Below are 25,431 nucleotides of genomic sequence, written 5' to 3' on the forward strand. Positions count from 1 at the left end.
ATAAAAATAATTCTTTTTACATCTTAAAAAGAATTCATAATTGGTGACATACAATTGAATTCTTTTTGAACTCTCTGTGCTATCTGGGAGGTTATAGAGCGATATATGCGTACTTATATATATAATCATTTATTTGAAATAATGATTTATAATAATGTTTTTCAAATATGAAAAAAACTTTTTAAATGTGAAATAATTATTTTTTTAAATTTTACATAAAAGCTAATCTGCAATGTACTTTTTGCTTCGTGTTTCTTGCCTATTATCTCTTTGCCTTTTAACATACTATTTTATCAACAATTGTGTTTTTTGTCATGTGTTTCTTGTTTTTTTCGGAATTTGTTAACTTTTATCTCGTCAATTTCCATAAAACAGTACTTGGAGAGACAAAAAGATAGTAGGCAAAAAGCAAATAATAGGAAACAAAGCACATTGTAGAGTAACCTTAAACGTTTTTCATATATTTATGAAATGTTAGAAAAATATTTTTTTTAATATTAATATTAAGATTTGTTTAGATGTTAAAACAAATGGTTTTTTTATTTCAGAAAGAAATATAAGACATTTTAAATATTTTTGAAATATTTTAAAAACCAGAATTTTTTTGTTTTACATATTTAAATGTCAGAAAAAATGTTTTTTTTATATTAAAATACATGTTTTTTTTTTAATGAAGAAAGAGGGATTCATAATTTATGTCTGTTTTTTGAAGGAAATATTAAAAAAACTATTTTTTTAATGTTTTAAAAACTACTTTTGGAAAACATTGTTTTTTGCTGATTGATAAAAGATGACCTTAAGTAAAGAAATCGCATTTAAATGTATCTACATGAAATATATTCATTCGTATACATTTTGCTATCCCTTCTTTTACTATTTTTTGTTTAAGTTTAATTTAAATTTATTCTGTACTTATATGAAATTGCGTAAGAATAATTATTTTAAAAATAAAGAAGATACTAGTCTGTGATTCAAGATGATGTAATCTTCTACAAGGATCTCACTAATACTTATCTTATTCTACAAAAATGCCGCGATCTGCAAGGATATAATCAACATTTGCGCAGACAGGCGTTCTGATGCTCTGATAGCCATAGTGACGAACCCTTTGGACTTATTGGTGCCAATCGCGACGGGAGAAACGAAGAAATCTCTTAAAGAAACGCAGGATTTATCAGCCTGAAAGGCTCTCCGGCATCTGTCAGATCGACCAGATGCGAATGCATTTCTACGTGGAGACCGTAGTCTCCGTAGCTGGTCAGTATCTAAGAAAGCCTCATGTTTCTGTCGTGGGTTATCATGCGAAAAGCACTACGATTTCTTTATTCTTTAAGCGAGATCGGACGTTCCTTTAATGGAGAAGGGAATCTAGAACTTTGATTCTTATATTCAAGATGCTGGGAGAAAAACAGTTCGAGTAAGACTAAACTATCTTACAAATAAATAAAAATAACGTTACTTATAAAAATATGTATCATACACATAATAAATACAATATAAAATTTAATACATTTTTTATTGCATGATTAGATTGAAAAAAATTTTTAATTTTAGAAATTATTGAATCATTGTATAAGACTATTTAAACATATTCTGTATATTCTCTGTTTATCTAAACTAAAAATGATATAGTTTTTAGAATTAACTTGCTTTCTAATGCTGTAATTTTTTAAAACTTGCAAAACTATATTGAAAATATTTATATATTAATATTTTAGAATATCTAAATATCTTGTTGATATTAGATCGTAGATTATGTATTATATTTTACGATCTGTAAAATCTTTAAAGTTCACTATCTCACGATTTTGTTACAGATATTTAGAATGCCGTTATAAATATCGCAATTATCTTCAGTTGTACCATGCGGTAAATTGCGAGGCATGCGACTAACAAGATAATTGTTTGCTAATCGAAATAAAAATAAAAATAAAGTGCAAAAATTGCGATATTGTGATGACAAACTGCACTGCATCTGCCGGAAGGCTTCCGCACTCTACTACGTAACAATACACTGTTATTGTAAGATATGAACCGGATCTTGAACCAAGTTGTGCGAGTAATTTTCCAAATAACACGGATCCCGCGATCTATTGATCGTTCACAATCGAATGCATCAGTCATGCGGTTGGGAAGGGCTGATATTACCTGATATTACGTTTGAAACGGAAATTGTACATTCCGCCACCCGCGAAAGGTTTGGTCAATTTCCTCGTAAAACTAATGACGCAATGACGTCAATTTATTTGTCACCTGGAGCGATACTCAGCAGGGTAAAATAAAGTAAATGTAGAAGTGAAAGCTTATAACGCTTATAGCATTAAATTAAGAAAAAAGTATATTAGTTTCTCTTAAAAGCTATTATCGATTTACATATATTATATTATAGTGTTGCAGTTGCTTCGTGTGCTGCTGCTGTAGCTTCTATCAGTGATTTCATTTCGATAAGATGCAAGATTATGTTCTTCCTAGAAAGGAAAATAATTCTACTCTACATAATATCAGCATAAGCAGCTTCGCAACGCGCGTTTTATTGCCGTTCGTCAATTAGCGATAGTATCGAGGTGCGCAGTATTTTAGGACAACCGCGGAAGGTAGCTATGCTTATAGGCGAGCCTATTGAAAATACTTGTTAGAGAGTATTACCGTCGTTTCGACGCGAGCTAGAGACCGCGACGTAAGATCACGATTAAAAGGTATTTACCAGACACAGCGGATTAAGAGTGACGCACGGTCCGACCGTTACTTCGTTAAAAGTGTAGAATTACACTCTGGAATTGTGCGTAAATCTGTCCGTGGTAGTCGCCTTTAAATATCGGCGACGGTGGCACCCGAATACATAATTCACTGGGTAAGTCGCAGTAAGTTCCTGAACCTGAATCTTTATGAGGGAGTTGCGAATTAATAATAGATGCGTGTGAGGGGTGAGGCGAGTGGGGAATTAATTTATACGATCGCGTGTTTTACTTCAACATTATTCTAATGTCAATAAATTTATTTCACTTTATTAGCATACGATAGCATTTGATTAAATCTCTTTTAAATCCTTTATGTTTATTAAAAGGTCGCATTTTAATAGACTTATTTACTTCATCTTCACGAGAATCAACTGTAAAATAGATTTTCAAACTTATGTTTGAGAAATTCAAATGTATATCTTATTGTTTGTTACCTTACAATTAGATTTTCTAAATAATTGCAGATTATTTTTTTAATATAAACACGGTAAAAATTTCCAAAAATAGCTAAGCAGCTTTATATTAATGTACGCACACTCAACGTCCAGTTGTATTAAATTTTTTTATTTTAATTTAAAAAGAGAAGTGACTTATCTTAATTGAAAATAACTAGTTATCCGAAATTCTCCAAATATTTGGATAAGAATACAATCGGCAAATTTCCGTTTTTTAAATTGCCTGATTAAGATTAGGATGGATGGATCTCTCGTTTCATAGATAGAATCATACGCGTATCCTCCACGCGAATGATGATAGGAGAACAGGTCCGGTGGCGGTATTTAAAAAGCTAGGAGGGGACGGACCAGCGATAACACGCTAACTACAGTGTACCGTCGCATTAGCGATAACGTAAAATTACTACGAGGCATGATTCCCATGAATTGCGGGTCTTCGACGAGTAACCGCTGCTTTTATTGAAAGGCGACCGCTGCTCCGAGTTCCCGTCGTGGAAGAAAAATCATTTTTAAACGATTAGATCATGAAGAATTCTTTCGCAATATATCACGAAGTATTATATAAAATTATTATAATATTAAGTTGGTGCAAAAATAATTGCGGTTTTTACAATTTTTAACTTTAATGCTTATTTTGGAGTAATTTTTAATTTATGTAATATACCATTTTTTAGCACAAAATTTAGTATTTTAATTTATATATAATGGTTTGTTTTTATTATTTATATTTTTGTTATTTTAAGCTGCTAAATTAAATTATTCAAGCGATTTTATCGTGCAAGTTCGAAATAGAACGTAAAGCAGCTTGCAATATTAACTAAGCATTTGACTAGGAGACCAACAAATGTACAGTTCAACATTGGTGCCAAAAATTTCGTTATGAAGACGAGAGCTTTGAAGATACAAAGAGTCATGAGCTTTTCTTTTCATCTTTAATTTGACAGTTTAAATTAAATCAGAATAAAGTAAAAACAGATCATAAATAAAAAAAGAAATTTTGCGTTTTTAAATAGTATTAATTATTAGATGAACAATTCAATAAAAGTTTAGTCTAAAATAAGCGTTAAAGTTTAAAATAGCAGAAATTGCAATTATCATTGCCCTAATTATTGTAGTATTACATTACTCATTGCGAAGTGCAACGTCGAAGAGTGCTACTAGAAATTTCAACGTTTACGACTATATATTTTCGCGTGGTAGAGACTTTACGCCACCGAGACCTTATTCTGCCACGATCAATGTTTAGAATGAAGATGTATCATCATCGTACGGGTCGAGGTTCGGTTTAAGAGAACATGTAGATACGATCGTGATCTTAATTGCGCGCTTTTCATTATTTAATATTTATTAAATATTTACTTACGTATAATTTTATAATATTATATCCTAGCCGTTAACGTGAGCGCGTTCAAGTAAGCAAGACGTTTGTCACGTTGGCCCACATGTAAACATGTAAGTTTATGAAGTAGATATGGCGTTGCTGGTAAACTAAAAATCTGTATTTAGTTCAGGTCAGATAAGTGACGTTAATTACCTGGAATTGTTTATTGTATGCTGTTTCTGCAACTTATATTGTACGTTAATGAAATGTTTTCACGCTGGATTTAACATGCTGTTAGATTGTTCGCACACCGTAGCCTTTAGCAACGTTCGTATTGCAACACTGCGCCTAATGCAGGAACTCTTTAACTGTGAATATCGTAAATATAGGTACTGCTAGCAGGAGGAAGATTGAGAACTTCGCGCTAATGGCAAATAAAATTGGAAGAAAAACTCGATTAAGGTTTCTCGCTGTTGATTTATAGCACCATTATGCTATACGTTTAAGCGAATCCGAGCGATATCAAGGTGTGCATTTCCATCTTACAGTATTTAAAAAGTCATTTAACGCGATGCAGGTATCTAAGGAATAATCGTAGTGGCGTATAGTTGCGAAATTTTCCCGTGTTCTCGCTATTAAGTCCGCCGCAATGATTCGCGCAAAAATTTCGCTCTTCTCACCAATTACGTAACAGAATGCACGGACGTGCAGATCAGCGCCTAATATTAAACCGTTGCACATTGCGCGGCGGTGTGAAGCGGATTTTGCCGATAAGTTATGAATGCACCAGATGCCATTAGCATGAATGAATTGCGCGTTTATTTCCGCGCGTTAATAAATAGCAGTCTCCTCGGGCGTCTCGCGAAAATTAGAGCAACCGTGTGACGGGTCCGCATATCTTTCGAAGTTGCATAATGTAAGTTCGAGGTTGATTGTCTCTGTAGAGAAAGACAGGACGGTGGTCGCAGCGGTTATTGGCAGTAGCGAATGGCACAAAAAGTGTGATTTTAATTATAAAATACATCATTTGCTAGTCAAAATAATGATTCTTGCCGAGTTAAAGCCGGCACTGATGCTATATCACGTCGAGGCGACGAAAGCTCGCGTTCGCGAAGCATCAAAGGATTTACGCTTGCAGGCGTACGTTTGTTTGATGCTGAAAGCACACACACCGATCGTTATCGCCTGAATCGGCCAATTATGACGCAACGTTAATGATCTCGATGAATGGTGTCATCGAGTCAATGACACTGCGAGCGGTGTAGGCAAAAAAGCAGGTAGCTATACGAGTCGTGCAATTAGCTCCACTTGCTATGCTATAATCACCGTATTACATCGAATCATTGCGTGGCATTTGAATGTGTCGGGAGAAGATCTGATAAATATTAAAATCTTGTTAATTAGCGCCATTACACTAGGATAACTATAATTAAGTAGCTTAAACAGATACTTGATCATGATCGTTATTACTTGCAATAAAATATTAATCGTACTGTTCTTTTCTCTGATTACTTATTCTTATTGGAATGTGTTTTAAATGTTTTATAAAATGTTTATTATTTATATATATATATTATTTTTTGTTATTAATAATATTACAGATAATTCTAAGTATGATTTTAATAGTGTAAAATAATATTGAAACATATGTGTATTATTCTACAAGAAAACGTACTCATAAAATGTCAGAAATTGACATTAACACACATTAATGCTCATTTATCTATGCCGATCCATTAGAACTTATACATAAACATTTAGATTTATTATTATTATTAATAAAATTTACAATTTTTATTGAATAATAATTTTTCTTTGAAATAATATTTACTGCTTACATTAATTTTAAACTTTATAAATGTTTAATTGTTAAATTTAGATAACTTTATTGAAAATTATTTCAATTTTAAATGACTTACAATTGGAATCGTTACTTTATTAGTTTTTTAATTAATTATTACCTTTAGGAAGGTAGTCTCAGTAGGCAAACTACCGAGAGTATCTTTGTCAGGATGATAATCATCATGAAATATTCATGAGCATATAACAAATGGAAACCACGATTTTCATGAGAAACGTTTTATGTTTTTTTTAATTTATATGTTTTCTATTTCATTTATCGTATGTTTTTTCGACGAATAAGAATACAGAGATTAGAAAATATAAAAATACATAAAACAATACATATCGCAGAGATTGTTTTATGTAATATTTATCGCTCTCATGCAGAAATGATGATCTCGTTAGTTAAAGAATAAAAAGTATACATATATTGTTAGTGTTATTAGTTTTACTTTTACAATTTGAGGAATTTATTCAAATTATAATCAATCTTTAATTTAAATATATCTTTAAATTCTCTGTATTTGATGCTTACACTCTGTCTACAGGTTCTCGCAAGACAGTGACCGCTGTCTCTCACGGAAGAATGTTCTGCTATCGCAGATTTAAAATTATTCCTCATACTTTGATGATGCGATCGAGAGGGTGACCCGGTATATTTATTTATACCTCGAACGGAGCGAAGGCTGATGAACGACGATGATACGAGGGAGCAAGATGCAGTCTGGACGCACTCCTTGCTCTAAGAACGCAGCAATTTAGCGATATCAGTCGACAGACCGACGTGGCTAATTCTATCTACGTAGCGCCACTCGATAATTTACTCGTAAAACGTATTAGATCGCCACCGGGACGACCGCTAATTACAGGCTGCCTTGTATGCGAACGCATCTAGGCTGCAACGAACGAGATGTTAAACCGGCGAAAGTCACCCATCGGTTATCAATGTCAGTCGCTGTCATCGCTTCCTCCTAAAACCGTTCAAAACACATAATAAGTTTTCACAATTAATTGTGATTTCCTCAACATTTGAAATTTTGAAAAATTATCTGTGCAAATTTATGCAGATTATTTGATGTAGATCGGTATTTTCCCTTTCAAGAAACATTTCCACGAATATGTCGATATTATGTACGCAAATATATTCGTATCTGAGAAGATATTTATCTTTTATGAGATTTAATAGTGAACGGTTAGTCAATCATAAATCATGTTGATGTTTCGCAGCAGTGAGATTTGATATATGACCGATCGTACTAGGAATGTTCCTCGTTTGTTCTCTCTCAGTACAGAGATGTTGGTCATGTACCACTTTTGTCATACATATATTGTTTGAAATCATCATTGATGCCACCCAATGATTTCATAAAAAAAAGTAGATTCTAAAATAATCTAAATTAAGTGATTTTGTTAATTATAACGCCACATAGTACCATAATTTCATTTCTGATTTTATCTTTAGATTAAGTCTAATTGAATTACTAAAATTCGATTTTATTGGCTAATTCAAAATCTGTTTAAGTAAGTCTCTTTGACATTTTTGAATTTTCAGATTTGCTTTAATCGTATTCCAATTAATAGGTTTCTTCATTAATTTTTATCTTGCACCTTTAACAAATTTTCCTCCTGTGTTATTTAAAGACTCGTGTCAAAACAAAGAAAAGAGCATTTTCATTCAGGTATTAAAATAATGTCTTCGTATGGCGTTACCAGGTGACGCGCTGTGGCAGAGGCGCCCAAAGCTCGGTTCCGCGACTTCACACGGGCGTATAAAATCGGTCCTCCACCGACGGGAGCCGTTAGTACGAAACAACACCTCTGACAGAGAAACTCGGCTCTCGGATCGGCTTACTAGCCTGTAACATGCATCTCTCGCTGCACTGTACACACATTTAGATTTACACGCGAGATAATACGGAAAAAAAAGAACAAATCTGTTGGAACATTACGATATAAACTTTCATGCGATCAATCCACAAAGATATTTTCCGATTGTAACATTGATGAACGCTTTGTCGGTGGCGTTGATAAACCAAACAGCTGGTGAATTAATTAGCGATAAGTCTATTAGCTCGCGAACCAAATACTACGTGTTTGGGATAATTGTGTAATTACAGTGCAATTAATTGAGATGAATCTTTCCGATGTGATAATAATTTGCTCTGCAAATTTGCAAATAAGAGATGTATTCTGTGATCAGTATGTGAGTTGATATTAGCTGCCGTGTCTGGGTAGTGTGTTTATTCTCTGTCAACAGTTTCACGTACAATTCAAACTCAGTGCAACAGGTCAGTCAAGTAATCACAAAGATCACGATTTAATTTTTGTTTTTAATTAAATTTATATATATAAATGTAATTATTCTCTTTAATACTAAATTTGAATAAATTATACAATATTTTTATGATTTAAATTTATATAAAAAAATAATACAAGATATATAAGTTTTTATGTAGTTATAAATATGTAACTTAAAAGGAAAATTTTAGCAAATGATAATTAATATAACTTTATAAAAATGTAATTTAATCAACCAAAGCTAGGCAATTTAATTTAATTTTATTATAAATTACACGGACGTTTAAAAATAATGCGTAAACATGTCAGACATTTCTACGACAGCCAAATGAAAATTATTTGCATCCAATTTGACAAATTGCAACACGAGTAATAAAAAGTCTAGTTCACATAATTATCGTAGTTGGTATAATTGCAAACGCAGCCGGGATCAAAAAAATGCAAGGTGCACAACTGTGATTAGTTACATTCCACTCGATTGAAAATGATTCCTTGTTCGCAGACTTGCTGACAGGTTTTTGCAAACACATATTAATAGTGCGGCAGTGCCGACGGGGTTCGATAATCGTAAAAATAAACGGTACACCGCAACTTGCGTAAGATTCCCTCAAATGCTCCATCCCACGATGTGACGTGTTTTCTCTGCAATAAAGTAAGACTACCAATAAACGGTGGCCCGATAGAAAACATACATACGGAAACGCACACAAATAATTTTTCAACTCATAACAAGGGCTCTTACACGTAGGTACGTTGAATGACCGCATAATATTTTTAGTATGCATGAAAAAATGCTCGTAACAACACATAAGTATTAATTTGTTTGTTGTACCATTTTAATTCTGCTAATAATTATAGAACTTAACATAAGCTTTTGCTAATACAAAAGTATAATTTTCTTCATAATTATATTCGTATAAGATAGAATAAAATCCGATAGAATAGTATTTTTAGCATAAGATGTCAATAAATAAGTACTGCCTTTACATCACTTGTACAAAAAATTATAATGCAATGCTAATATCAATAAAACAGCCGGTGCTAATGAAATACTCTGTAGTTATTAACAGACTGCGCGACATTTTAATACATAAGATTATTAATTTTATCTAGGCGACAACTAGTTCCAACTTGAGAGGTGTAAACTATATGCTCTGTTCAAAAAGTCAATAAAATTATCATGCACACGCAATTTATTCGCTACGCGGGTGTGCGCGATGCAGTTGGGGTGCATTCGAACTAGTAATAATTTTAATTTAACGTTTTGTATGCGTTTTAATGAGCATGTATCACGCGGATTGATTTGCATCAATCGCGTATTTGTACACGTGAATAAATTGCACGCCGTTCCGAGCGTCAATAATGTCGGCAATTTTTTTCGAAATCGCGGAATGTATTCGTCAGCGGATAACGCGCATCGGGCGCTACGCGACGGTTCACTTTGGTGCAATGACATTATCACGAGAAACTATCGCATTTCAGAATATCCAGCGGACGGTGCGCGTAACTGAGTCTGCGAGTTCTGCTTCTGCAAAAATCCCTCGGTACTTCGAACGCGTTCGACTGCGGCAAATTTATCGTACTTGATTATGCAAGCGCACTCGTATAATTGGCGACGCGACTTTGCGCGGCCTTTGTCGGCGATTTATCTCGCGCTATGCGCGTGCATAGATTTGCGCGGGGGCAGACTTTCCCGTTGGCAAGCGATCAAAATTTACGATCCGTCTGTAATCCGCGTGTCCTCGTGTGGTCCATTGATTGATTTCGATGACAGGATATCACGTGAATCGATCTTGTTTTGAAACAAACGGAAGAAATATTGTCTTTGAAGATAAATGAATTAGGAAAGGTAATCTTACATCTCTAATTTAATATATCAAAATACGTAATGATATGCGTTGAATCTCTCCGGTAGGCGTAATCTCGCCGGATAATTCTCGCTTCGGGCTACTCTACCTTCGACAGGTCGACGTACGGGTGATATAAGTTCTTGTCTAACGCTCACTAGCAACTGGAGCATGAAAACATTATACGTGCATATGCGCTCACATGCACGCTAACCGATGACTTCTCTAATATCTAATTTCCTTCGTCTCGGTTAGCTTCTCCAGCGTCACGCTACAACATTCGGTTTGAATGTCAAATGTCATTTAAGCACAAACAAGTTGTAACGATAATTAATTCCCTGCCTATTAATTAAGTGAGTCGTGTCGTTTTATTATTAAATGCAATAATCCCTTGTCCTTAATCAATTTCTAATATTTTATTAACACATTTCGCCATTTATACATTTTTATTGAAATAAAATATACCTGCGTTTGTACTTCTACTGCAAATTTTTAATATTAAATATCTTTGTTTGGAATTTTTAAACAAATATTGAAAAAGCTACGTATATCTTGTTTTTGATTTATTATAGTATCACATTTAATGAACTTAAAACGCATTTTATGAATCATAGTTTTATTATTTAAAATACATTTGGCTTTATTTTTTATAAAAAACTATAACAAGAAAGGTGTAAAAAGAATTGCAAACGAGAGACGTTTAATAAACCCGTTATTTAATTAACGTTTTTATGAAGCAATATTATTTAACGCAACGGTGAATTTACTAGTGTTCAATCAAGCTCTCGTAAAATTGTGAATCGTCGGAACTTTATAGATGATGATGTAATTGCATTCCATGCGATTCGTGTCGATGTTCATAAGCTTTTATCTTTGGAATGTTACAATGATAATACTCTTATCGGCACTGTTCGCGAAATATTACAGGAATAAGCAAAAAATTCTATCTTATCGCAGATTCCGCGATATAATTGCATAAATAGATACAAAGATATTAATCACATTGATTTATTTACTGAAAAAGCTTTTTCTCTGTATCTATATTTTTTCTTCATAGTATCTACATTTTTTTATTATTATGTCCTAAAACATTTTTTAAATATTTAATTTTTAATTACAACATTACTGTTGAATAAACATTACTGCTTAAAATTAAATAAAACAATTTATATTATTTTATAAATATCTATATAACATTAAAAAAGTTTAAGATTAATAACATATAGTACTTTAATGAAGAAAAAATTTTTTAACAATTTAACGTTTTGGTTGCTGAATACTTCTAGTCAACGAGAAATTCATCCATATTGCAACGAGCATTGTTTAAAACAGTGAAAAATGACGTAAGATCAAACGTATAGTGCGAAAAGAAAAGTGTGCACCGTCCCACCGGAAGCTGGAGCGAGATGCATCGACAGTGAGGCCGCAAGAGTGAAAATCCGTCAAGATGCAGCCACTCGTTCTTCCCTTTTTGCTGCTATCTTTAACGGTAAGGCATAAGCGCAACACGACTAATATATATTGACGTGTGATTTACCGCGCCATTAAGGCAGCCGTCCGGCTGCAGCTTCAATGTCAAACTCGTATATCAAACGTGGGCGAAATTGTTCGTAAATATGTTCCGGCATATGTCACGAACATAGCGCCGCCAGTCCGGATCACTGGGGTCGATCGTATGATTTCTTCTCAGAAACGAAAAGGTAATGGATGAAAACTTTTGCGTCACAGTTCATGGAAATCTTAATTTTCATCAATATTTGAAATGATATAATTCTAATAGATAAAGTCTACAAACGAAGATAAAGAATGAGAAACGTGAAAATGTTCTCTAATCATTACGTACTATTGAAGTTTTAACAAATTTTATTCTTGCACATGTTTTATATTAATTATTTATTTATATAAAAATCTTGTTTTTAATATTCTTCTATTAATAAAATTAATTCTGATAGGTAAAACGTTTTTATATTAAATATGCTATCAGAAGAAAACATTATGATTCATAAAAGTTCACATAAACAAATTTCTTAGATTTTGTCTATTGTATTCATTGATCTTCGAATCAATTCAAATCAGACTCTTTCAATATCTGTTCTCCTTCTTTAGTTCATGATGCTTTTTCTGTGGGCGATGAGACTCTCGTCGACGACGGCATCTACGAGGCAATAAAAAAGTGTTACACGGCAACAGTGTCTTCGTCTCATGATGATAAGAATTTCTTATAAATGAGCGTAGAGTTTTATCTGCATATCGTAGAAATTCTCCTAAAATACATACATATATTTTAGATAAATTTATAAAGCAAACTTACATATAAAACGAATAAAACCTATAGTTCCAGAATTATAAACATTTTATTTTTTTTAATTGTGAAAAAATTTGCCTCTTATTGTTCTTCTACACTTTTTCGGTTGTCAAATTTAAATCAAAGTACTGTATGTTAAGTAACAGTATTTATGTCAATGAAAAACATTCAAGCGTGACAAAAGCAATTTTGTGAAAAAGAGGAAAGTATTACTTGGATTTATAAAAAAGATGAAATCGCAGATGTTAATTAGAACAAACGATCGGCCTTGTTAGTTATATATAACATCATCATCGTTCTAACCGGACCGACCGGCTTGTACGCGAAACGATGTTCTATTAGCATAATTTAAGCGCTACTGGCGCCTAATTATGGACAATTTAAAGACGTGCTAAGATCGTTCTTCCTGTGTAAACGGGGCGGCAACACGCAGAGACGTGTCGGAATTAATTGAACTTCCAATACAGTTGAGATTCGGTATTCGTAAATTATGCCTGAATAACCAGTACATCGAATGTTGAATAGGAAGTATCGTTTAACACATTCCTGTGGCTAAGTGTTGCCGGCGGTGCGTATTTTTAGAATAGCAGAATAATATAATCGGAGAAGAATGTGTGTGCAACTTCCTGCCACATAATCCGAAATTAAATCGCGAATTTCAGTCGATAAAAATTCTTTTTTTATTGAGCGGCCTTAAATTTTGTAATTTCTAGAAATACTCCTTTCTTCTCAAGAACAAGGAACAATATTTTTATTTTTTACGCAGAAACTCTTACTTATTTTTATTTGTGTGACGTAGATCTTTCTAAGTTGCAAATTCTCCATTTCTTTAACGTACGAAATTTTATATTAAACGTTAAAGTGTAATATTAATTTTTTGTTTTTTAATCTTAGCAATTTCAAAATTTAGACTTTTTTTATTATTTCCTTCGCCTTTCTGTAAAGCAAAGAGATAAAAATTAGAAGATAAATACATATCATACGCAGAAACATTAAAAACATTAAACATTAAAAAGTGAAAATTTTAAGGATCGAAATTTTCGCGAGAGAACGATTTACTTTTTTACATCTGGTCATAAAATTTCAGTTTTCACTCACGTGAATGTATTTGACATGTTTATGTGGCGGCTATTCGTCTTGATTATTGTAGGAACGCACGGCGCCAGAAAGTTTACGCTGGCCTCCGCATGTTCCGAGCATGTTTGTCATCAAATCGCGAGGACGACTTTATTTTCTGTATATTTGTTTCATTTAGTGGCTCGTGAGATCTCTTCGGATCAAGAGCGGAACTGAATTTATTTGGCTGTTACTGAGAAGGCGTAGATCGTCGGCGAATCTCTGCATTACTGTTGTCGTCTTTTTGTCTCTGTCAAAAGATTTTATATATAAGATTCTTAAGCGCATATAGTTTACAGCCTCACAGTCTTCATTAATTTTGCAAAGGAGAATAAATGGCAAGCTCTATTAGTTAAGTATCTCGTTGACATTTTCATGTCACTCGAAAGGGTACATTGAATAAATAATGGAAAATTAAATATTTTGACTTGAAAGGGATGTAACTACATTAAGTAATCGTATAAAGGATTTGTGCTCTGTTTCAGACTGAAATAGTAACATTAAAATTAAAATGTGATCTAAATTTCTTGTTATAAATTTATTATATTTAATTAAATATTATATTAAATAAATTTAACTTATAATTTATATTTACCTATACTTATAACATAGAACGTTATTAAGCATTGCTCACATTTTCCTTTAATTGTCTTATTAATACGTCAGCAATTTATTCGTACAAAGTTAGGAAGAAATGTAAGAAAGCACTTCGTTAAAAGAATTTTGATGTTTAATCGAATGGCGGATATAAAAAGATCGTCACAGTGCATCGTCGTGCAGCAGGTTTGTCATTATGCGCCGCATTTAGGGCGATGGGGATTTAACGGCTTGAGTGGTCACGAAAATAACACACCGAAAATAAGCAGAGATTCGATGCTAGGTATCATCGTGAGACGATCGACTCGACGCCGATCTTGATTATTGTAAAAAGGGAGACGCGCCGCGACGCTATCTCAGGTTCATTCAACTTCACTCTCGTCGATAACATTATGCATAATCCAGCTGAGAAATGCAAAATGCTCTAGTATTTTTATAACATGCTATACTATTTACCGATGTAAATATCAGAATTAAAATGTAAGAATTTTATTGCGCAAAAATATAACATTATTTTTATACTTTAATAAATAATAACAAATTAATACAGATTAATTAAAAATTCTATCATGGTTTTTTGTGTTATTAGCACGAACAAATTTTCGGAAAATTTGAGAAGAAATGTTGTTTCTAATTTTTTCTAGCGGTATTTTTCAAGATTTTTTAATAGATAATATTATCTTATTGTCTTTTACGTCAATAATGTTAAGATTTCTTTCACATTGAAGAGTTCTAATAAGTAATTTATCAGTGAAATCTGTAATTATCACAACTTACATATTTCCACATTTGATGAAAAAAATCTTTATTTTCGGGAAATTAAGAATACTAGTGTATTTCAATATTAATAGTTTTTTTATGCTATTGTTAAGTAAGAAAAGTAAAAAAGCAGTTTCTGCTTTTTTCGATTTTCTTTTTTTGCAACATTAAAAACTCAAAATTAATGAAACGTTGATGAATCGAGTATGTAACACTAGTTAATTAGTTTACTGGGACGACCTGCTTGTGATGTAATCTTAGATAATCAAGCAAAATTTAGCCGTTCACAAAGAAAATGGTTCTCTTTTAATCGCGTGTTTGTACGTTATTCGGTGATACGCAGAGTGTACACACGCTCGTATTTTATCGCTGTTTAAACACCTAATGTGACCGAGGTGTTACAAGAAGAGCTACATATACGTAAGCTCGACTGAATTATATGGCCGTTCGTTATTATTTATGATGCGATTCGATAAATTGTGATATTAGCTTGTTAATTAAAATTATTTTATTTTTACACATTTTTACGCAAGTGTTTGTTAAACTATTTCTGAAAATTTTTAATGGTGTTATGTTCAAAAGCGATAATTTTATTGCATTAATTAAAATTTAATAATTTTTTTAAATTATATATATTTATCTTTTTAACTTAAAAAAAAGAATTTAATTAGATCTAATAATGTTACTTATATATATATATATATATCTCACATTTGGATTATTTAATAAATAATCATTAATTAATTAAATAATAATTAAATAATAAAAAATTGTAAAGTGGCCAATAAGAATAACAGTGTATAACAATATTTCAATTTTAAGATTTTTTTAATTTAAGAAATTATTTTATCTCTGCATTTATTATATATAATTATATTCAGATTTAAAATTAGCAAAAAATTTATATTTTACTTTTTTATATCATATTTAATGGAAAATACATATTTTTTTTCTCTTATATTTCGGCTTGAATGTTATATATGTGTTCTACGTCTCTGTGTATTCATTGTTCGCCGCCGATTTATAAATTCGCTCATGCGATATTCATACAATTAACATCATGCGATCTTGCGTATACAAATGGCAAGCAAGTTGACATTCATCCCAAGTTAATCCAATTGGAGAGAGGAGTGTCAGTTTGGGCGCGGCTTGATGTGCAGTTCGCCGATTAAACCCGGTTGAAAATGAACGGTCAGCCTCAATCGAGCACCGTCACTCTTTCTGTATGATCTCTGACGTGTAAAATGTCGAATTATGTGTGACATTGTGTTTTATATATCACATATAGACTATATTGCTAAAGAAACTCGAGTGAGTAAAACCGACTTTTTTAGAGATTTATTATAATAATTTCAATTTACTGGTAAAATAAAACTCATTAACTTGTTTAACAGATTTTAATGCGTAATCATAATCTATAGTTTTGTAATTTATAGTAACAAAAGAGTAACATACTTTTTTACTTTGAAATAAAAGATTAAATTTAGTGAATATTTGATTTTATAATCTTTATATTTAGCGTTAATTATTTACTTATTAATAAATGTTAACTTATTTTAAAATTATTCTATTTTAATTTTACATCAAAACAAAGATTCTTATAGAGTTAAAATTTTTATTACAGTTTAAATTTAGAAAATATTATAGGGGTGATATTGTCAAAAAATTAACAAGGTCACTTAACGATAGCATAAAGCAGTGCGGGAGTGATTCGTAAGAGTAAGAAAATGATTTATTACTGCAGATACTAGTAAGTTGATGGAAGAAACTCGCGGTAGATTAAGCGAGACTCTTTCTCCCTCTTTCTCTCTTTAACGTACACTGATATACATGCCACAACCGGGCCACGTGGCCGGTACAGCGTGATAATATTTTGATCGCGATTCAGGTCGAATCGCGCATCTTACATCTCCAAGCTACCGTTTGATCGCTTAATTAACCTTGATGATCTTACGCGGCGATCTGGCGAGGAAGCAAAAACATTCCACCGTTTCGATGTAGTAGATCTCGCTTTCAAGCTATTTTGGTGTCTTCACGTAGGATGTTCCAGAAGATCCATGCATCATCAATATGGCTCTTGCGTAATTTATATCGAAACGATTGCATATGTTATAATTTTTATCCGTTACAATTCTTTTTTAACTTTTCTTTATTTTATTTTGAATGCATGTGTTGTTATTCCCGACTTTCTGTGTTATATCTGTTTCGTATGAAAATACAATTTACATGAGAAGCGTGCGTCTAAAAGAGGAGGTGTTCTTACGTACTCGTGCTAATTTCCAGGACCGACGATTCGCGACCGGTGTTTATTTCTGTGCATTAGCGAAACAGTGGGTGCGGTAACCGTGCAAATGTAAAATGTTCGTCCGGAGAACGGAAAGGGTGACGCGAAATTATGGCTGTCACGGTAAATTTAGACAACGATTTGCCACCGTTTCGGTCCGCCTGCACTCTATCACTCGTCTGGCTGAAGTATCGCGATGATAAGTTTGTTACAAATAAAAAAAAAAAACTGTAATCACATCGTAAATCGAAATACAGTAGATAAAAATTTCATCGACTACCAAAAATATATCTTGTAATTTCTGACTGCTTTTTTTAGCTACTATTTGCAGAATTTTCGCATCTTCTCGCGATTTTCATATCTTATCACGGCTGATGTACGGAAATTGAAAATTTTTATAAAACGTAAATTGCCTGTCTGCATCGATCGAGGTGGGTGTGTCGCTTCCTATTAATTTATTTCATAGATTGGCATCAGCACGGTGGCGCGTACTGCTGATTCCACTTTAACACCTAGGAAAATAGAAATACACGCGGGAACGTCATTCATCACCTCCATTCAACGGATCTTTGATCTTGAACGCTGAGAACTGATAAATTCAGCTTCCACGAAGTCGCACACGATTTATTGTCCCTCACATGAAATTCTTGGTTAATACACATATACTACATGTTATACCGACTGTTTCAGTGTGGTGTGAGATTTGGCAGCGGTCATCTGATAGACGGAATTTTCACCGAGCCGACTTTGGAGCCGGGGTATAATTTGGTAGCGGTGGTCCCACGTGGCGCCTTGGCACTGAACGTGACCGAACTCCGTCGCACGCAGAATTATCTTGGTAAGAGGAATGAGAATTTGTGTGACTATTGATGAAGATAAATCGAGATGACTAAACTATTTTCATTCAGCTTTACGTTAAACCTTATATTTAAACGCATGCGCGTATTTATTTAAGGGAGGTTGAATGTATATTGAGCAGTATATATTTTATGTTTTGCAGTCCATATTAATATTATATTTTTAATTATTAGGGTTTTTTAAATATATTTTTACCTTTTACTTTTTAAAACTGCTGCAAATGTATAAAATTTTTTTGGAGACAATAGAAAGAGTGATATATGAAGGAAGTTGACAATAATTACTTTATTATAAGATATAAACTGATGCCGGCATATAATATACACCACTTTGTGTATTTTGCAATGTAAATTGGACGTTACATGACCGGGACGTGACTAGCGGCTCTTTTTGCTAGCGTTTAGATACTATCAGTGCTAACATTAATTGCGCGATTGGCGCCAGGTAGAATAATTCAGTAATATCGCTTTGGATTTCGTGGAAATCGCAGGCAACCGGTTGCAAGGAATGCATTTCCACCTACCGTGATTTCTCACTGTTTTATGCACTGTTTACGGTGACCCGTTATGGCGTGGTCGTTAAATAGCAACCGCACCCGACGATTAAGACCATCGTCGTTTCGAGAAAGATTACATGCAAAAATTAATTTATGATAGACATTCTGCTAGCGAGATAAAAATGACATGATTTAGAAGAAAAAAAACGATGCCATTTGTTTCAAATAAAATTATAATATTGAAATATTACTATACCGAGATTTGCATTTGCAATAAACATTAATGGTAAGATAAAAAAGTTAAGGATTTAAGGATTATTGAAAATAATTACGAATATTAAAGCAATTTATAGTATGCTTAAACAGATTTAATAAAGTGGCGATATACTATTCAAAATTTGATTAGAAATTGAGCCTCAATTATATGTGAAGAGAATCATCATTATGCCGCCTTCGATGCCTTTCAAATCCATTCATAGCTCAATCAAAGTAATGATTACCTTTCACAGGATGCAAGTAACAGATCATAATCTATACATCTTTTATGATTGCATCAGCGATAAGCAAATGAGTCGTCAGCATGATTAGTTGTGATCGTTAACAATACTGTCGGAACCTTCATTACCGCCGACGTGTGATCGCACCTCCTATTATTCTCACTTAATCTCCAAAGATAAATGATTCGAGGAAAATCGATATGAAATTGCTTTGTATAATATGAAATATATCCAATCAATGAAAAAAATTAAAATAACATATAAATATAAATAAATGTAAAATTTACAAAATGTAGTTAATAAATATTACATATAAACGTTTTATGTTTCTAACAAGGGAACCTCGCGAACTCGAAAATTCAGATTTTAATTAAACTTGGCATAAATGTAGAGGGGGTAAATACATGAATTTAGAAATTTTTAGTTGGTGCCCAAAAACGGTTTGAAGGGGTAAAACCACCCTTCAAAGTTGAGACATTTTTTGATATATCTCGTAAATTAAACAAAATATAAAAAAAAGTTTCATACGAAAGTTTTACAGTATAAATACCTTTATTTAACTATGTTATTTATTAAAAAAAAATTTTTTATAATTTTTATTTTTTTCCGAAAAATGAATAACGCAGTTAAATGGAGATATTTATGCTGTAAAACTTTTGTATGAAACATTTTTAAATATTTTGTTTAGTTTACGAGATATATCGAAAAACCGCAAAAATGTCTCGACTCTGAAGGGTGGTTTTACTCCTTCAAACCGTTTTTGGGCATCAACTAAAAATTTCTAAATTTATGTATTTACCTCCCTCTACATTTATGCCAAGTTTCATTAAAATTTGAATTTTCGAGTTTGCGAGGTTCCTTTGTAAGTTAAATTCTATAGAAAAATTATATTTTGGTCTACAGCACAAAAAATAAGCATTTTTTCAAAACCTTAAAATAACGATTTCAAAGTTTTATTTTTACATTTTATATATATAAAACTATCTGCTTCCAGGTTTCATAATTTCACCTTTTTCCAACTTTTTTTGAATTTTTATTGAATATTTCATAGAACTATTATCTATTCTTAAGAATTTAAGTTTAAAAGATGTAAAAATATAAAAAATTTAAAATTGTTAGACTAGAATATCTCCTTAAAATTAATTAATTAATGAGTAATTTAGAAATAAAAAAATTAAATTTTGAATAAAATTTTTCTAGCTTTAATTTGTCTGCTTTTTGTGAAATGCACCTGTAGTGTAATGTAATTTAATCTTTCACACGCCGTTGCTTCGCAAGTGGAACAGGAACCGTTGTCCCGCTAAATTAGATGCACCGGCCCGTGCCATGGATTACATGAATCGCGTGCGACAATAAACTTGCTCATAAACAAGTGATGCTATTGTGTGCCCATGTCTCGTTTAAATGTTTATGATTGCCAACTTTAGCGTGATTTGTGTCATTGATATGTCGAAGAGAATCGTCGTTCTATGAATAGAAACAACTTTTAACCAAAGAGTTTACTCTCAAATGAATTTGGCTATTGCAATTGTTTAATGTTTAACTGTACAAAAAATTTTATTTGTTAATTTGACTAAATCTTTTAACTTGATTAAATTTTTTTACTACAAGTATTTATAATATATTTTAATTAAATATATAAATACTTGGATTAAAGAGCAAGTATTTGATGTATTTAAGTTAATTAAAAGTTACATTTTTTTATAATTTAAAAGAATATATAATAGAATAATAAATTTAATAAATTTGCAGCAATTAGATTGCAAGATGGCAGTTATTTGTTGAACGGGGATAATCTTATTAATTGGTCCGGCGAATACAATGGAGCTGGAACAACATTTGTTTATCGTCGTCAAGGCCCTCAAAATTTAGAAAGCTTTTCTGCAGTGGGCCCATTACAGGAATCCATAGATGTCATGGTAAGTAATAAAAGAGAGATAAATGTTAATATAAATTATTTAAAATAATAATTTTAATATTTATGGTTGTTGCATACACAAAAGAAATATAACAATTATTTACATGTAACAACATGCAATAAAAAACCTTCAAATATTATATTTGTAAAATATACATTATATCTTAAGGAATATTTTGCATCCTTTATTCAAATTATAGACATTGTTATAACGCGATCGTAATAATGATGGCTTAGTAACAATTGTTGCGCGCTAGCAATTGTGGGCGTTAATGAGTTCAACCGAGTTCCATTTAACCCTTTCACCGATGATTTTCCGCAACACATCATTATAAATTGCATAAGTTCTATGTTTAGTGATGTTAAATTGCATGCTTTTTTGCCGGATAACTAGAATTTATTAGTTAAAAATATTGTCTGATAAGAATTTAATAATTAAAACTATTTTGAGTAGATCTACATTAAAGTTAATTAAGACTTACATAATCTTATTCTAGTATTATCTTGTAGGTATTATATCAGGAACCAAACCCTGGTATTGTTTATCGATATCGAATTCCCGGAAGTACAAATTTACATCATTTCCCACATAATTCAGGTATTGTTTTACTATACTCCATATAATATGTATATTTATAGAAGAAAAATAATTTTACAAAAGCATTAATTATTACGGATTTTCAAGTATTTCTTGCATTACAGATAAAGAATTGTTTTTTATTATTTTGTTTGAATACTTATTTTAATTTTTATTTTTTTTAAAGGAAAAATTTGATAAACACAAGCAGAGAATTAATAATTTTAAAGTTAATCTTCTTTTGTAAAGTAATAAATGTTAGATGTATACTTTAAAATGATTATAATAAAGCATTGTTTGATTATAGTTTCCAATAAAGGTATTGAGCATAGCTTATCAAATAGGTAAGAAGTTATATCGATATATTAATATATACATATTTAATTGATCCAATAAATTAAAATATTATTTTATAATTAGCTTTTTACATAATAAATATCATGTTTTGAACTTTATTTTTAACAATAAGTGATTACAGAAAATTAATTTTAGATTCGAAAATGGGCCAGCGAGCAATGTAACATTTCCACCTTTTTCACCACGGCGTTATAGGAAAAGAAAATTCATCTGGAAGGCGATTTATAGTGAGTGCAGTAGATCGTGCGGCGCAGGTAAACAAGAATTAGATGATAATTGGTTTGTTTTACAATACAAATTATGCAGAGATCTGTGGGTACAAAAGATTTCTATATGTTACATAAGGTTTACAGATACTCAGACACGTGTGTATCAAAGAGCACACGCAGCAGTCAGTACCGGAGAAGAAATGTCATGGGTTAGAAAAGTTGCACGAAGTTCGCATAAGACCATGTAACACTACGCCATGTCCACCCAGGTAATTTAATTTTAATACATGTACAATTCCATATAAAAGAAGTCTCTTACATAAACCATAATTAATCATATTTAGAACACACTTTTATTTTCTTCTCAAAAGTTCTGTTCTCGAAGGTGGCGCGGCGGACCATGGAGCGATTGCTCTACTACTTGTGGCACTGGAGTTCGTACACGCGAGCTTGAGTGCGTACAGGAAGTAAGAACGTCCTTAACGATGAGAATCGCTGATGGCGCTTGCACGGAACCAAGAAATCTGCCGACAAGCGAAGTGTGCGAGATGCCAGCGTGTGAGGCAAACGTCATCAGGCAAACGTCGACAGAATCGTCTTCTCAATCATCGGCTCCGCGATGGACCGTAGGCGTTTGGTCGCAGGTAATTTTCTTCAGTCACATGTACGCAGAATTAATCAGTTTATATTGATTTGTTATAAAATAATTTTTGAAAAGAATTTTTAAAAGGAATTTCTATAATTTTTGTGTCATAAACAAAATAATAATGAATATACAAGTATTTTGATTAAGTAATCGTAATTTATGTCATTTGTTTTAAAGTGTTCTACGTCCTGCGGTGTGGGGAAAAGAACGAGGGTCGTAACTTGCGTTACTGAAGATACTCCGTGCGATCTCTCGGAAAAACCTGAGGCACATGAAACGTGCGACTTAGGACCATGTCTAATGAAATCAACATCACCGAACGCTGTTTCTGCGAAGCTTCAGAGCTCGCAGTGGCTATTTACTGAATGGTCTGATCAGGTGAGCTATTGCCATTTGCAAATTCTATGAGAACTGACAATATACATTCTATTAGCAATTTATAATTATTAACTTTAGTGTTCGGCAGAATGTGGGATTGGAGTTCAAACTCGGAGAGTTCTTTGCGAGACAAACTCTAATGAAGAATCTTGCGATGAATCGAGTCGACCTGAGACTTCCAGAGATTGTTTGAGTAATAGAACTTGCAGCGGTCAGTGGTTCACAGGACCTTGGACGGAGGTCAGATTTGAATATAATTGCCTAATAAATCCATAACAAATAAGTTTTAAGTAAAAAATTAATTGTAAGATTATAAATTAATAATATTTAAAATTATTCTTTAATTTATTATCTTATTATAAAAAGATTTTTATAATCAATCTCTCAATATGACGAGAGTAATTATATTTTTTTTCAGTGTTCTTCAAGTTGCGATATAGGTGAGCAAGTTAGAGATGTTGTCTGTGTTACAACTCTTCGAGGTTCCCTACGTGTCGTCTTAGACATGAATTGTCCTGCAAACAAACCAGAAAGTAGAAAATCATGCAGAGAACATTCTTGCAGCTCTGCTTGGTACATTTCAGACTGGACGCCGGTAAATATTTATTTTATCGTATTGAAATTACAAGATTGTGTAATCTAAAAAAATCAAGATAGAACTCGGCAAATTGTATTTTCTTCCGCCAATTGATTCACAGTGTTCACGATCTTGCGGTAAAGGTGTTCAAAAACGCGAAGTTCGATGCCTTAATCCGGACGGTCAATTACCAGATTCGTATCAGCTTCATTGCAAAGAAGAAGATAGACCAATATCTCGAAGGACATGTAATGATTATCCTTGCAGAGACGATCTACGCGCATCTGAAAATTCTCACAAGGTCCTTCAAATTCAGGATGATCCCGAAATAACGAATGGTTAAGTGAATTCTTTAAGTTTAAAATAATTTAGTAAATATTACATTGCTGTTATATATATTGACATTTTGTGATGCCCATAAAATTTCTGTAAGGTTTATAAAGTAATCCTTGATATAAAAAATATAACAAATTGTAATAAGAAATAAGATAAATGCCATTTTTTTAATTGAAACAGTTTTTGGTGCCTATTAATAATTTTTGTATAAATTAATTATTTCATCTTTATGTAACGATTGTGCTTCAAGACCAATGAAAATACGAAGTTTATGTAAGTTGGAGACTGTAAAAATTTATTATTAGGTACCAAGAACTATCTCGATCAAGAAATGGCATTCTTACTTCTTGTGTTAATTACCTATTGATTTAATACCTGATTTATAAAAAAATTATGTATAAAATGGAATTTTTATGTGTTATATATTAACATTTTATTTCAGGTGTTGAAGACAATCCACTTTGTAAAGACAAAATGACTAATTGCAATTTAGTCACTCAAGCTCGGCTCTGTTCTTATCAATTTTATCAAGAGTCTTGCTGTCTGTCGTGTTCTCGAGCCAAACCGGATTTTGAATAAAAAATTTCCTTCAATTATGCTCACGACTTTTCAATGAAAAAAACTGCCTTTAGTAATGTTAGCATATATCGCCAATTAAAACTATTTTTGTTGCCTATTGGTACAAATAATTTTTAATAGTTACTAGACAATAAAACTTTTATATGTTTTGTATGTATAGAAGTGTAGATATGTATGCTGCAGAGAGAGAGAGAGAGAGAGAGAGAGAGAGAGAGAGAGAGAGAGAGAGAGAGAGAGAGAGAGAGAGAGAGAGAGAAAAAGAGCAATTTAATACAAAGTTTAAGATTTTGTTAATAAGTTTAAATTAAATATTTGACAAAGAAACAGAAGAGACTGATCGCGTGTAATTATTGGTTTGTTATAATGATCTGACGCAGCAGTTAAATCCGCACCGTTCTTGCATAATCCTTAAATATATATATATATATTGAGCATTAATAA

General features: G+C 32.2%; 1 protein-coding gene across 2 annotated transcripts; it reads left to right on the forward strand.

Moving 5' to 3' along the window:
- On the forward strand, positions 1–25,226 carry LOC105838813 (thrombospondin type-1 domain-containing protein 4). 2 transcript variants are annotated; one of them, XM_012684662.3, is made up of 16 exons: positions 1–2,851; positions 6,905–8,644; positions 9,157–9,402; positions 11,788–11,990; positions 18,253–18,400; positions 21,166–21,332; positions 21,842–21,929; positions 22,216–22,252; positions 22,401–22,519; positions 22,611–22,743; positions 22,860–23,118; positions 23,298–23,498; positions 23,577–23,738; positions 23,917–24,093; positions 24,197–24,413; positions 24,854–25,226. In XM_012684662.3, exons 4-16 carry the CDS (start codon positions 11,949–11,951, stop codon positions 24,988–24,990), a joined length of 1,887 nt encoding a protein of 628 aa, XP_012540116.2. In that variant the 5' UTR covers positions 1–2,851; positions 6,905–8,644; positions 9,157–9,402; positions 11,788–11,948; the 3' UTR covers positions 24,991–25,226. The 2 variants fall into 2 exon arrangements, with proteins under 2 accessions (XP_012540116.2, XP_012540115.2); XM_012684661.3 differs by lacking the exon at positions 9,157–9,402.
- The last annotated feature ends 205 nt before the right edge of the window (positions 25,227–25,431 follow it).

The sequence above is a fragment of the Monomorium pharaonis genome, chromosome 4 (assembly GCF_013373865.1).
Source record: "Monomorium pharaonis isolate MP-MQ-018 chromosome 4, ASM1337386v2, whole genome shotgun sequence".
Lineage (NCBI taxonomy): Eukaryota > Metazoa > Arthropoda > Insecta > Hymenoptera > Formicidae > Monomorium > Monomorium pharaonis.